Raw genomic sequence first — 14,468 nt, 5'->3', positions numbered from 1 at the left:
TATTTTTTTTTTTTGATACAAAACATGTTCAATGCAAAATTAATGATAACTCAAGTTGCATGTGGAGCCTACTGCTTATGTCGAAGGATAGTTTCCCTCCACCAGATGGGCTGTTTATCGCCACTAATTCTTCACAACCTACTATTTAATCATAAATACTATGGTAAGCCGCAAATGTTCGTGAGATTATTTCATTGTCCGGAGTCTTACATGTATTTGACACATCAAAAGTACCGTGCCGAATAATACCATAGACTACACAGGAAATCTTTCAAGATAGCCTAAAACGAGGTCACCGGCACTGCGTGACGTCATGCGAGACTAGAACACGCGCGAGATTCGCGTGAGACTAGGGTGATACTCAAACAGACATTGCCTTTTCAGAAAGCAATAAAAGAGTGACGGCCAAAATACCATGAATTTATACGATTGTGCAATAGCCTGTAATTTGACAAAACTAAGAGAAAACACCCAGCTTTTTCCTGGCTGCTTTCATCCGTTGCTGCACCGCATTGCTCTAACCTGCCATTCTTTCTGACTCAACTCCGCCCCAAATCCCTTGAAAAACTGGATTATTTTAGGCCATCATGGCCCGTAGCCAACAATTACGAAAAAAGGTTGTTCTTTTTCTGAAAAATTGGACCTTTTACCATGAAATCTTCGTACACCCAGATAAAAGTTTTCTCGGCAAAAGGGGGGGGGGGGGGGGAGGGCTTGCAAACGCGACATGACAAGTGATTATGGGCTTTCTCACACGCCTCCCGTTGATTTGATTTATATATATATATTTTTTTTTCATTCTTCACAGCATCATTACCTGGGATCTATACTACGATGTTTTTTATCTTTTATCTTTGTCTTGTTTTCAGTGGTGTAGCTAGAGGGAAGAAGGGAAGATAAATTGCTGGTGTATGTTTTATATAGTATTAGTCATTTATTTCCCTTTTCTTATAGACTGTGTCAAAACATCTGTAGCAAATTAAGTAGCATAGACACCTCACGTCCAACATTATTATTATCATTATTATTTCTACAATGAATGTATTCCAGGGGGTATAGCTCAGTGGTAGAGCATTCGACTGCAGATCGAGAGGTCCCCGGTTCAAATCCGGGTGCCCCCTTACAAATGACGTTAATGCACCCTTTTAGCCTTTACAAAGAACAAAAGGTAAGAGGAAAAAGAAAATTACGAGTGCTATACCAGGCCCGTAGCTAGTAAATTCAAAAGGGAGGGGGGGTGTTCTTTTCCTGAGAAAGTGGACCTTTTAGAATGAAACTTGTGTATCTAGATACAATTTTACCCAAAATGAACCTTTTCCTGACAAAAGGGGCTGTTCTTTCGAACCCCGCGAACCCCCCCCCCCTGCCTACGGGCCTGTATACATAGAGCAAACATCGAGCTGACATTTATTTGAGGGGTTTACGTAAAGTAAGCCATCTATGACACAAACATTTCTTTATTGCTGTAAAAGAATGTAATCTACTAGCATAATTTATTAATTGTATCTCCAATCTTTCTGAAAAACTACTACTACATGTACCACTACAAATATGAAACGTGTGTATGCAATTCATCACCGTCATTTTTGCCTATTTTTTATCATTTTATATAATTTTATAAGTTTAGCCAGGAAGGTTGGACCAGGACTTTATATGAAATTATTATAAAGATTTATCACCTTTGCAACGCTCAAAGGATCACGTGTTTGAAATTGTCCCTAATTCATATTTTATATTTCTACCTACCCTGCAAAATAAAGCTACAAATCTTTCCAAATCCAGACCTTAAAATCTAATATTTCGTTCGTTTTGTCTTTCTTTCTTTGCCCACATTCTATGTTCAGGCGAATTATGTGCCAATCATAAAGCCAAAATGCTAAGTATTTTGACTTATATGACTTCAACATTCCATTATTCCGACTTACATAAAGCAAAGAAAGAAAATAAACCGCAATATCATTGTCGGTCCTTATTGACGTCAGTTTAGCTCTTGGTGAAAGTAGAAGTATTAATCATAAATTTTATTGGTGGAAACATTACTCTTACCACATAGCAGGGCCGTGTCGTAGCTTTTACAGATATTCTATAATAAATCAAACCATAGTTAAAAGGGACTCGGCCAATTATATGTTAATTCATAGGGGAGGAAGATTTATCGTTGGTGTTAAAGAGCTCTTTCAGGGAATAATATTATTTACTTTTTTCAATCATGACATTTTCTTTTAAGATAATCAGATAGCTCACTTATGTCTCAAGGGGCGTACCGCTATTTTTTCAAAATTGAAATTACTGACATTGTTCAGAAATTACAAATTTAAAGCTGACTGAGATTGTTAGGAATGTTTGTAGCTTTTCATTCAGTGAAAGAGAGTGAAAGAAGCTGTGTTTAAATGTACGTAAGTATGGCATTACTCTCACTTTTGATAAGTCTATTCTAAAAAGTGACTGGGGGCGAAAAGAGAAAATTACGATGATGTCATTTGCTTATTTATTTTGGTTCGTTTTTCATTTTATCATTTGATTTTATTCTAGAGGGTCTAAATCCCACCTGATGTTCCCTGAAGTGTAAGAACAATTTCTTTGCATGAACACATTGAATATGAATGAATATGAATCACTTAAGAGGCGCGGGACCACGTACATACAAAACTCTGTCAGTAACATTTTGAAAATAGGTAAATCATTTCTAAAGTATCTTCACAAACTACTCACCCAGACAAAATGCAAATGAAATGCAGCATCCGTTTCCTTTGTTTTATCTCTCTCTCTTTTTTTTTTTTTTTTTTTTTGCACTACAACCTTTTATTATCCAGGCCGAAAACGAATCTGCAGCTTGCATGCCGAATGCACAACAATACCCTAAATCCTAACAAAGATAGTTTTTATGCAGAAATGATAGTATCTTAATCTTAATGGTGTGATAACAGTAAATGTATAAAAAATTGACCTCAACAATATGCCGACTACAAAACAAGAACACCACAACAAAAAGACCCCTTAAGGTCATTAACCTTAATATCCTGCTGCGGTTGTGGTATGATATTTTATTATTATTTTTTTACTTATCAGTATCCAGATAATATATCATTGCAGACACAGGCAGGGTGGGTGCTTGAGAGGAATGACACTAGATTATTTAGGCCGGGACTGGAAATGTTACGAAAAAGAAAGAAAATTATGATGGGTGTAAAAATTAACATGAAAGGATGTTATTGCTTGCGAATAACTAATCTTGAAGTGAAATATCACTATGAAAATCCGTTACTTGGGTCATATCTATTAAAAAAGTTAGGTTTACGGCTAGCAGAGTATAATGTTAAATGGCAAATGAACAAAAAATGGAGTATGTTTATTATTTATTTTTTTTTTCTGGCCGATGGTCATGCTAAATATGGTAGAGGATTGGACTTCAGAAGGTTTCTTCCTCGCCTAAATTTTCAGTCTGTCCATTTACATCGTAATCATATAATCATATAATTCCATGATTATTAATAAATTCCATTTCGACTATTTCTTTGTATAATCGGTTATAAGTTATAAAAGCATCAAATGATATAGTTGAGACAGTTGACATACAGCTACACATGATTGTGTCGGTTGAGAAAGAACATCCCTTTCAGTCGCAACTAACACAATTCAACAGGTGTCTGTTGTGCATGAGTGCATTATGCAAATTCAGTGACTTTGGGAGGAACTACTATGTTAAGGGACTAATTAAAGTAAAGGAGGGGAACTTACTAATATTTATAAGTGCACATACCAGAAGGAAAATGGCTTATTAACATTATTTCACATAAACTTTATATTATTACACATAGACGACGCATCGCAGGTTATAAACAACCAAAAAACAAGAACGAAATAAAATGACGTTCCGAAAAAGGGGTATCCTCTTCGTCTGCAAATTATTGTCTCTATTCAGTTAAAACCACACGATTTGAAGTGATTTTATGACAAATTGTTTAATAATCAAATCCCAATGCTTCCCAGTGACAATAATAATAGAACACAAGCCCTTTGCAAGGCTTACAGGAATTTCAAGTATTTTTCAAGACTAAAAAATAAATAAATAAATAAAAATAATAAAATAAAAAATAAAATAAATAAATAAATAAAAAGAAATATGGGCACAGATCAAAATTATAGCACTTTTCAAGTTAATGTGAACACTAGTAAATAAATACGAGAACAAACAAAAAGCAAAATGTATTCAGCAACAGATAAATGAAAAACAATTAATATTTTTAAAAACTTAAAATTTAATAGAATAAAATAATTAGATGAATAAATTATTATGTAACAAATGCATGCATAAACAGAATTGATTAAAAGGATAGATACTGTTCATATGAGATTCAAAATTCCACATTGAAAACATTGTAAGCAACACTTATGGATATATCCCGTTTTAACAGGAAATAATTAAATGGCAATTATCGCAATTATTCTGGAGTCTGTACTTGCCATCATACCTCGTGGACCTTGTTACGCCCCATAATAATATCTTTAGAGATAATTACAATAAAACACATAAAAAAATATAACAATCAACTTTCTTTGAATTGGAAAGTATGGGAAAATTGTCGTTTGCACCAAGAAAATCCATTTTATGGCAATTTTCCTGCCAAAATGAAGCGTTGTCATCCCTTTCAGTTATAATTTAGAGCAGCAGCAATAAATAAACCATATAGGAAGTAGCACACTCCATTTACATGTAGTACTACATGCTACCCATAAATTTAATATGTATATACGTATACTGTATGAATTGCAATCCTTGGGTCTCAAAAAAAAAAAAAAAAAAAAAAAATGATACACAGCCACTACGTGAGTGCTCACCGTGTACCGGTATATCTTACCAGTAATGATATAATCCTTCATTGATGGGCGTTAAATACAGTATTGGGTGGAGCGTTATGGGTGAGTGCAGCCAGTCTAGGCAAATACTGATCTACGCATATACAGAGCCACGTCGACTGTGTCAGAGGGCGTGTTACGACTCGGAGAAGATATCGTCTGCATACGATCTCCTCCTGACGATATGACAAACTACTTGGCTGACTACTAGTAGGGATAGAACTTGCAGGCACCGTTGTAATCTTCTGTCTCCTGGGGTCTAGGTAAGAATATACTTAATATCTAAATCGTATATAACTCGTTACTTATTTTGTTAGATCAAGCACCTAAACGCAGCGTGGCTGCCACGATTTTAGGTACGTATGATGACTATTTGAAAAGAATATAGATGTCGCCATTTGGTACAAAGTGCCAGGAGCTCCTGTGCATATAATGTCATTTACCTATCAATGCTGTTATTGCTGGGTGGGGTCTGGAGTGTTTAACATGATGTTTATTCGGCGCATACTAAACAGGTGTGCGAGTACGATTTTTATCATCATTATCATCCTGGCCATCTCTCTGTCTCTCTCTCTCTCTCTCTCATTCGCTTAATTCCTAGGAATTGAAGTCCGGGGTCCCATATGATTATACAGGTTAGGGTTAGTCGGAGTATTGGGGTTAGTATCTGGGACAAATGTCATCGTATGGGGTACGTACTACGGTCCCTAGCCGACCACCATTGCTGTCACACCAGACGCTCTTTTGCATTTAATTTCAGTTGCCAATAAGTAAAGCTAGGGGGGTAGGGGCAAGGTTTGAAGAATAGTAGAGACTGGAGTGCTTACGTGGTCGGTATATATTTATTGTTTAACGCGGGTATACGGCATCTATTTTATTAAAGTGCGTCGCCATCATCACCACCACCTCTCTCTGTGCCTCAGAGCAATGCTTATTTGATCTCTCTCTCTCTCTCTGCCTTCAAGCTGATACGAACAGAAATCTGTTTCACTGTATTATTTATTGCGCTCACTTTGCCTTCAAGCAAATGCCTGCATTAATATTTTAACTACTCAGCCTACGATGCCAGCATATTAGGCCTATTTCGCAGAACATAGCGGTTTATATAGAGGCAATAGGTGATACAAACGACAGATGACACGTCAAAGGGAATAGTTTAAGCTTGTTGGTCTCAAACATTGCCAAAATGGATCATACTGAAAATAATAAACGTATATCATACATATTTTTCTAGAGATGACGGCTGAAGAAACATCGGCCATATGAGGACTATGGGTGACTTAGTTACACGAGTCAACAATGCGGCCGGCAACGATGGTATTATTAAATGCTAGCTGTACTAATCAGTTATTTATTGACTTTGATTGGCGGAATTAATCTTGTCCTGGCAAAAAGAAAAAAAAAGGAGTAGCAGTGCGCACGCCAGGTAGAGGCATGTGGATCACACTACAAATATTTCACAATTAACCATTTACGCCATTATTAAAACAAATTAGAATCGGAGAAGCCGAAGACACACCATGGACTTGTTGAAGACGAATTTAGCTGCAGAGAACACTTCAACGACACCAAAGGCGGTCTTTTTCTATCCCCGCCATGAAATCACCCTCCAACAGCTAGCTCTGTTTCTCATATGGGTGGTATGCGGGGCGGTGTGGTTGATACGGCGTTGTCGGGGTAAACGTGATACCCAAACGACCCCTACACTAAAAGATGGCCTGATTAAAGCGAAGCAGGCTGAGGATGAAGGGGAAGAGGGTCAGCCCGCTGACCATAAGACTGCAGTTGAGGATACTTTGACAAAACTAGAGAACGGCACTGAAATATGTGGGGAAACTAATAAATCCAATAGCGTTAAAGTTGACATGGTGGTGGTCAGTAGTACACAGCCAAATAACGGACAATTCCCAAATGGCGGGAAATTAAAGAGCAACGACAAGACGTTCACAAGCGTGAAGCCGCCATGTTCTTTTGACGACTTTTTGAAATACGTGATGGTGTTTGGGGCCATCATGATGTATTTTTATCTTTGTGATTACAGAAAGGTAGGCGGACCGTTAATTATTTTTCTTTTATAGCAGCCTTTACCTGTACTTGTGTATGTACTCGAACGCCGTGACTTTTTTTGACCTTCACCCTTTGTGCCTTTACACACGGTTCAGCTTGATACCGTATTAAATGTTATAGTCATTTATACAATGCAAAGAGCAATGTGCACGTGGTATTCATATTTGAATTGACCACGTACTGACTGCGCCTTAACCACGTGATTTCTTTCATTTCTCTTTTCCATTCCCCAGGTGTTTCCGGCCACCGAGAGAGTTTATGTACGAGACACGTTTCTGTTCCTGGTGTTTCTTTTGTTCCTGGTGGCAAGTGCATTTACCGTCACACCAACCGCTGATAAACTGATAAACAGGTACAACTTTGATTATTATTATTTTCTGAATCCCGTTATTTTCTGAATCTCAATCATTGTCTCCAACTTATCCCTAAGGAACTAAATGCTACAAGAAACTTATTATTGGTAAAAAGAAATCAAAACTTTAAAGAAGGCACAATGTAGTTTTACCTACATTTATGAATCATGATGTATATCAACCCTGTGCCAAAAGGCCTTCAACATTCGACTGCGTGCTTTACACGGGTCATGGATAATACAAAAACTATTTCACATCAAGACATTTCTGGTAACAGTACAAGGTAATTTAATCATGTGGCGCTCAATGTCATTTACAGGGACCAGACGGAAGAATGGAAAGGATGGATGCAGGTGATGTTTGTATGGTACCACTACTTCGCCGCCAAGGAATGGTACAACTGGATTCGCGTGTACATCGCGGCCTATGTCTGGATGACAGGCTTCGGTAGGTCTGTTTCTGAGACGGCTGATCACTCACAAATAACTTAACTATGGGTTTCCTTTCAGTCAAATGGAAAATCAAAATCATTTCTCCACACACACACTAAAACAATCTAATTTAGGTCAACACTATTTTTACATTATTAGAATCATGCATAAGATGACAAACGCCAAATATTGCAAGATGGATATTCACTCATATTCATTGTCACCCGACGAGAAAAAAGAATGGTTTGGTTATTGGCCAAATCATGTATTAGGCTGGTGATTCTTTTTTTCAGGCAATTTTTCTTTCTTCTGGGTTCGGAAAGACTTTTCCCTGTGGCGCATGCTCAAGATGCTCTTCCGTCTTAACTTCCTGGTCATCGTGATGTGTGCAGTGACCGACAACGAGTACATGAATTACTACATCTGCGCCATGCATACGTACTGGTTCTTAACGGTCTATATTTTCATGCGCACATTTAACTCGTGGAACCAGAACCGCTTTTTGATGCTCATCAAATTCGCAGCGTACGCTTTGGCAAATGCGATCATATTCGACGTCCCTGGGGTATGTGAGAAGGTGTTTTACCCTGCTTGGATTATCCTAAAGTTCCATAACGGGAATTATCCCTTAATGCACGAGTGGGCGTTCAGAGGCGGTTTGGATCATTGGGCGACTTTTGTTGGAATGCTGTGCGCCTATAACTATCCGCACTACGAAAATCTAATGAATTGGTTGGATGAAAAAGCGTCCTATAAGGGAGAGCGTCTCACGTCTCTTGGGATTAAGCTCTGCATGGCGGGCGTGGCCGTCGTAATTGGTATCATATGGTACGAAGAAGTCATGACGAAAGATAAACACGAATATAACGCGCTCCATCCGTACACCTCCTGGACCCCAATCCTTATTTTCATAGTGCTCAGGAACTTATTCCCAGTAGCGAGGACACACTATCTAAACTTGTTTGCGTTTCTGGGGAAAATTACCCTTGAAACTTATCTCAGTCAGCTACACGTCTACCTGCAGTCAAACGCAAAAGAACTTATAGGGTATATTCCAGGTTATCCGCTTCTAAATCTCGCCTTCTCAACTGTGATTTATTTGATTATATCGTACGTGTTGTTCCACCTTACGGTGGAATTCAGTTGCTATCTTCTCCCTAGAGACATGCAGCGGTTTGGCCGTAACGTCATGCTCATTGCAGTAATACTGACAATATCAATGATAGGAGCTTTCACAATTAAAACGATATTTCATATTTAGGAAATATCTCTATTTGTCACCAGGACTTGATAATGGCATAAAAATATCGTGCATACTGAAGAACAGCTAGGCTATTCATGAATATCTGATCCATACATTTAATTCAGTGTTGACGGTGTTTCAGTCTTATTCCTTAACGATATCATTGTGCCAGTGCATTTGAGAAAGTTTACGCAGCAGCGGCCATAACTACAGGTTTACCTGTCACAAGTTTGCGCCCTGCTCCTTAAGTTTATCGACCGTGTCGATTATTTATTTATTTATCATCGATATCGCACACGGCGCTTGAAGTGACTTTCTTACGTGTATAACATGACGTGAAAATGCTAATTATCTCATGTAGGCCTTATCAAGATTGAAGCCACTGGCTGATTTTACGTGTAATATGTGGTTCTACATTTCACGAATACTCTTCAAATTTATTATGTGAATCCTCTTGTAACTATTCTGCCATCATGTCTGTATAAAGGGGTGAGAGAGAGAGAGCAAATACCATATAGACGCATCGTACAGATAGTGGCAGATCCTTTCTCTATTCATGTGGGCCTTTTAATATTTTAGTTTCTGGTAATGCCAGAGTAACGTGATGAAACTGCACTGTGATATGGCTTACACACATATTTCTCTACATATCGTAGTTAAAATGTTAATTGACAAAGGGGATATAAGCGTATTTAGAATTTGGACAGGTTGCTCCTTGCTTAACAAGCTTTAAAATTCAATAAAATGAAATAAAAAAAATAGAACTTTGTTATTTATTATCGATAAGTTGAGTCATGGCCGTGCATGAACGGACACCACAGTTTTTCTCACTCAGAGTTGCTTTCGCATTTCAAGTTCTAAAATTTTTATTTGTCATTTTCTCTGACGAATAGTATTTAAATACTTTTGATTAAAATCATAAAGCTGGTCTAAAATGGTTCGTTAAAATACAATATATTTTGACAGCGGTCCAATACAGCGGAGGTGCTCCGGAGCCGCAGAAGGGAAGTTGATCAGGTACAGGTACCTATCAAATGGGAAATTTATACGTAAAGAAGTTATACGTAAAGAAGTTGCTATATAATTATTGTTAAAACAGGTGACTTTGTAAGCCCACAGGGCTGGGCCGATGCATATATATTCATATCATTGTATTGTGTATTATATTTGTATATATTCGGTATTGTCACGAAAATAAATATATTTTAACTTTTTAACTATACCTTGCCACAGAGAGTGGCAGTTTGGATACACATGTAAGTATCTGCACTTGTAATCGCTGACCCGTGTGCCGTTCGTTTGTTTAGCTCACACAGATATGATATGTCCAACTCAGTTTACATGCAATCTTATATATGACAAATTTTGCACCAAAAACAAATTCATCAACTGTTATATTATTACCTGTGTACAATAGGTTGATGGGGTGTAATTCACCCATGCGGTGTCTACCTGAATTCTACATACACTGTATATCTGTGGCAAACCAAATGATTGTTTTTTAATGTTTATAAGGTTAAATATTTTTTTTAGTTTTTACCATTTTTATTCTATTTACACGAAATATACCACCACTTACCAAGGTGAAAACTGGAACTCAAAGAGACTATGTGAGCCATGACCTACAACTCTCTTACAAAAAATTTTTTTGTAATTTATTCCTAACTCATGAATAAATTTCTTACTTGCATCAATACATGAACTTCACCAATCCTCACCAGGTCAATTGGTTCTCTTATGGCCAAGCACCTAATTTCATCAGTTAAATCATTCTTTTTTCTGTTAGTAGATACAGACAACTTAATGTTCATGATAATTAGCCAGTGATTACAGTTATACTGTTTTTAAAAACTGACACGGAATAATTTTTCTTTCAAGAAACCGGTTGTAATTAAACCAACTTAAATAATTACAAGTCAGGTGACCAGAGTCACCTGTCCATCAAACTAAGATTAACCAATAAGATTTAGGACAGCCTCCCACATACATGTAACTCCCTGCATTTTAGATAAAAAGGTAGCAACTGACCATAGCTGGCATTTGAGAGAATATGATTGAAGGAAATAGTTAAAAGGAACAAGGTTGATGGCACAGGTTGCAGGGGCGGATCCAGATATATTTTCTGACAGTCTTCCAAATTGTCTTTGTTGATCCATCCTCCGTTCTTGACCGTCTTCCGACAGAAAAAATAGATACCTGTCAATGTATAAACTTGAAAATCTGACCGTCTTCCGAAAGACCCAGAAGACGGCCTAAATCCGCCCCTGGGTTGAGAAAGTTGTAGAGACCAGTACACCAGAGACTCAGATAGAATATTGTAACCAGAATACAGAAATAACCCAATTTGTTGAACCCACCAAAATAGTCATTTATAGTCTATTAATATGTTGTATTATTATACGTTTTATATGTTATAGATATAGGTTAACATAATAATTGGTTATTTTTTGTTAATCTACTAATTAATTCACTAATTAATAAATTACAATACTTCTTAATACTTATTAATTAATACTTATTGATCTGAGCTGCCTTGGTGCAGGTCTCCTCTCTCTATTAATTAATTCACCAATTATTAACCGAATAAGAATGTTAATTGACTTGAGCTGCCTTGGTGGAGGTCTCCACTCTCTGTAAGTGGTATTCAGGTGATCATAGTCTTTATATCTCTAAGTGACTGTCTCTCCAGCACATGTCCTTGATGTTGTGTTCCTGTAACTTCTGGTGCATGCTGGGTATTATTGCATGATGAGATTGTAGCGAGAGGGTAGCGGCAAGAAGTCCATATTTGATACAGTCTGCAGCTGGAATGTCTCTAAGTAAACTGTAGACTATGGCTGCCACCATACTGGGAAACAAGAAAAAAAAAAAACAATAATATTATAGAAAAGACTAAAAAAAAGTACGTAAAGCGGAACAGTATAAAGCAAGTTTTAAAATTATTTGAGAAAACCTTTATGATCTTTATTCCTGTGCATTTAAAAATCTATCCTATGCATGTGCACACACACACACATGCAATGAATTTGACAATTACTCTAATACAATAGCAAGTATTGACATAATAACTATTTAATAATTGTTGCTACTTTCTAATGATGTCAGATGGGGAACAATTACAACATGTTGTCACAGTGACAGCTAGAGCTGTGCAATTAAAAATGTTTGGATATCAGAATTTCACCTTAAAACACAGCTTTTAATTTTATTCATTTACCTTATAGTTAGTTCCTTTTTATTTACTGATTGATTTCTACCCATCTCTGGCTCCAGACACACTGAGCAGGGGCACCTGTTGCTGGTCCTGTTTATTTATTTATTTATTTATTTATTTATTTATTTCTACCTGTCTCCTGCTCCAGATACACTGAGCAGGGGCACCTGTTGCTGACCCTGTTTATTTATTTACTTATTTATTTATTTCCACCTGTCTCCTGCTCCAGACATACTGATGCAGGGGCACCTGTTGCTGGCCCTGTTTATTTATTTATTTATTTATTTATTTATTTATTTATTTATTTCTACCTGTCTCCAGCTCCAGATACACTGACCAGGGGCACCGGTTGCTGGCCCTGTGCATATGCTGGACAATACATGGCAGTCAATGCTCCTTCAGACTGGAAAAGGGAAAGAAAAATTAAGCTAGCTCTTGTCACAACAGATAATCAGAAATAAATATTTCAGTACACAAATTATGTGACACATCACCTTCACAAATGCTTGCCACAATTCAGCCATTATTTATCAAGTCAATACATCATCTCATTTTAATGTAAGAAAACATTCACAACCAGATGATCCTAGTGGCGGCTGAAATATTGCATGACACAATTGAAAGCAAGCCAAGATTTAATGTGCTCTGCTGGGATTGGTGTGCTTGGGAGAGGGGGAATCCATGACATCATCGCTAGTGGATAATTTAGCCGTTTTCCTTTTTCCTTCAGAAGGAAACATTGAACTCAGATACTTAATGTGAGGGTTTTTTTCTTCATTTAGGTCTGAATTTGGAAAGTTGAGAAGATTTGCAATACCGAAAGCATGTTTAAAATGTGTAGAGTATGCCTTTAATCATAATGCCTTACCATCATTGCCTATTATGCAACACATTAAAAACTACTAGAATTAAATTTGGAATTCATGTAAACTACATACTCACTTTGCACTTAGAAGTGGTAGTCTTCAAAATGCGAGAATGGTTCTGCGATGAGTTAGAAAAGGCTGTCAAATGTACAGACAAGTGCTTGTAATAAGACTTAATATGTACCTGACAAGTACCACATGTTTTGGTCAGGGTTATAAGTACAGATACAACATTATCTGTACATAAAAAATATTTAAAAAAAAAATAATAATAATAAAAATGGACTTTAAAATAAAGTATGTACCTAGCATTACTTACTGGCACAATTTTTCCTTTGTATGGGAATGGATTGTCTTGGCTAGTGTTCCTGCACAGTAAAATACCATGCTTTCCTAAAGTCACTAAGATGTTTGGAATGTATTCTATTAACTGTCTGCATATCTCCACACTTTCTTCTAGCAAGGCATTCAGAGGTAAGTCATCTGTTCGGCCTGAGGGTATAATAATAATAATAATAATAATAATAATAATAATAGTAAATAGGGTGTCCTGACTGATCCAAGCCTCTGATAATAATAATACATAATAAATCTAGCAAGGCGTTCAGAGGTTAGTCATCTGTCTAGCCTGAGGGTATAATAATAACAATATTATCATTATTATTATTAACAATAGGAAATAGAGAGCCTTGACTGATCCCCGCCTACGATAATAATAATAATAATAATAATGACAAAATTATAGTAAATAAGGAGTCCTGACTTCTCCCAGGTTATATATCTATCTCAGCGGGGATTCTAGCTAGGGCACAGTCAATGTAATCAGCTTAGTTGTCAACCAAGCCCTCTTGGCAAAGCAATATGAACAACATCATGGACCATTAAGTTTTCCCCACTTTATCCAGGTACTTTAAGTTATGAAGGGGGGGGGGGGGGGGGGGGGAGGAGGGGGGGGGGGGAGGGGGGGGGTCAGACATGAAATCTGCTTGAACTGAAAGCAATTTAGTGAGAATCCCCAAGGAGTTACTTAAAGTACTTGGGTTAAGTCGGGAAAGCTTCATAGTTCATGATGCTGTTCATGTTGCTTTGTAAGGGGGCGTGCCAGACACATCTGGAATTTTCGAAACCATTCCCTGCTCACCTGTTTCAATCTCCCCTGCCCCTCCCATCAACCCCCGCCTCATGTGTCTCAGTTCATTTATATTCGGGGACGTATATGTGATCTTGGTGAAGGCATCGCTGTGAAATGGCTTCTCTGCCTTGTGGAGGTCAGTGGGGTCAAACCATACTGGAAAAGAAAAAAGTTGTGACTTTTACTTAAAAGTGATCACTGACAGGTAGAATAAAATAAAACAATTCAATTATGATGCTACATGGGATGGAGAAAATTCAAGATAAAAATTAATTTTTTTATGCATGATTCGTTTTAGTAAAACT

At 37.2% G+C, this 14,468-nt stretch overlaps 2 protein-coding genes and 1 non-coding gene across 6 annotated transcripts in view; 2 read left to right on the top strand and 1 right to left on the bottom strand.

The window, feature by feature from the left end:
- Positions 1-1,049: 1,049 nt before the first annotated feature.
- On the top strand, positions 1,050-1,121 carry Trnac-gca (transfer RNA cysteine (anticodon GCA)). Its single transcript has one exon. It is a non-coding gene; the product is annotated as a tRNA-Cys (tRNA).
- A 3,824-nt stretch (positions 1,122-4,945) lies between these two features.
- On the top strand, positions 4,946-9,715 carry LOC106179615 (uncharacterized). 3 transcript variants are annotated; one of them, XM_086998382.1, is made up of 6 exons: positions 4,946-5,120; positions 5,618-5,687; positions 6,092-6,902; positions 7,158-7,276; positions 7,597-7,724; positions 8,002-9,715. In XM_086998382.1, the coding sequence occupies exons 3-6, from the start codon at positions 6,378-6,380 to the stop codon at positions 8,967-8,969; spliced, it is 1,740 nt and encodes a 579-aa protein (XP_086854508.1). In that variant the 5' UTR covers positions 4,946-5,120; positions 5,618-5,687; positions 6,092-6,377; the 3' UTR covers positions 8,970-9,715. The 3 variants fall into 3 exon arrangements, with proteins under 3 accessions (XP_086854508.1, XP_013418784.1, XP_086854507.1); XM_013563330.2 differs by lacking the exon at positions 5,618-5,687; XM_086998381.1 differs by lacking the exons at positions 4,946-5,120; positions 5,618-5,687 and adding an exon at positions 5,144-5,213.
- An 84-nt stretch (positions 9,716-9,799) lies between these two features.
- Positions 9,800-14,468, bottom strand: part of LOC106179630 (uncharacterized) — a 30,105-nt gene continuing 25,436 nt past the window's right edge. The window contains exons 15-19 of one of the 2 annotated variants that reach the window (XM_086998379.1): positions 14,173-14,319; positions 13,351-13,523; positions 13,108-13,149; positions 12,477-12,568; positions 9,800-11,799 (exon numbers count right to left, since the gene is read on the bottom strand). In XM_086998379.1, the coding sequence (XP_086854505.1) occupies positions 11,613-11,799; positions 12,477-12,568; positions 13,108-13,149; positions 13,351-13,523; positions 14,173-14,319 (641 nt within the window). In that variant the 3' untranslated portion in view covers positions 9,800-11,612. The remainder of the gene's footprint in view (positions 11,800-12,476; positions 12,569-13,107; positions 13,150-13,350; positions 13,524-14,172; positions 14,320-14,468) is intronic. The other variant, XM_086998380.1, reaches the window with a different exon arrangement.

Source organism: Lingula anatina, unplaced genomic scaffold (genome assembly GCF_051362555.1).
Source record: "Lingula anatina isolate TDL-2025a unplaced genomic scaffold, LinAna3.0 unanchor82, whole genome shotgun sequence".
NCBI classification, from domain to species: Eukaryota; Metazoa; Brachiopoda; class Lingulata; order Lingulida; family Lingulidae; genus Lingula; species Lingula anatina.
Note: the sequence above shows the minus strand (reverse complement) of the source record. Positions and strands in the feature narration are given on the sequence as shown.

Coding starts and splice junctions, on each gene's coding strand:
- LOC106179615 (XM_013563330.2), top strand. CDS start 6,378: ATGGACTTGTTGAAGACGAATTTAGCTGCAGAGAACACTTCAACGACA. Junction 6,903..7,157: donor ATCTTTGTGATTACAGAAAG/GTAGGCGGACCG, acceptor TCCATTCCCCAG/GTGTTTCCGGCCACCGAGAG. Junction 7,277..7,596: donor GCTGATAAACTGATAAACAG/GTACAACTTTGA, acceptor TGTCATTTACAG/GGACCAGACGGAAGAATGGA.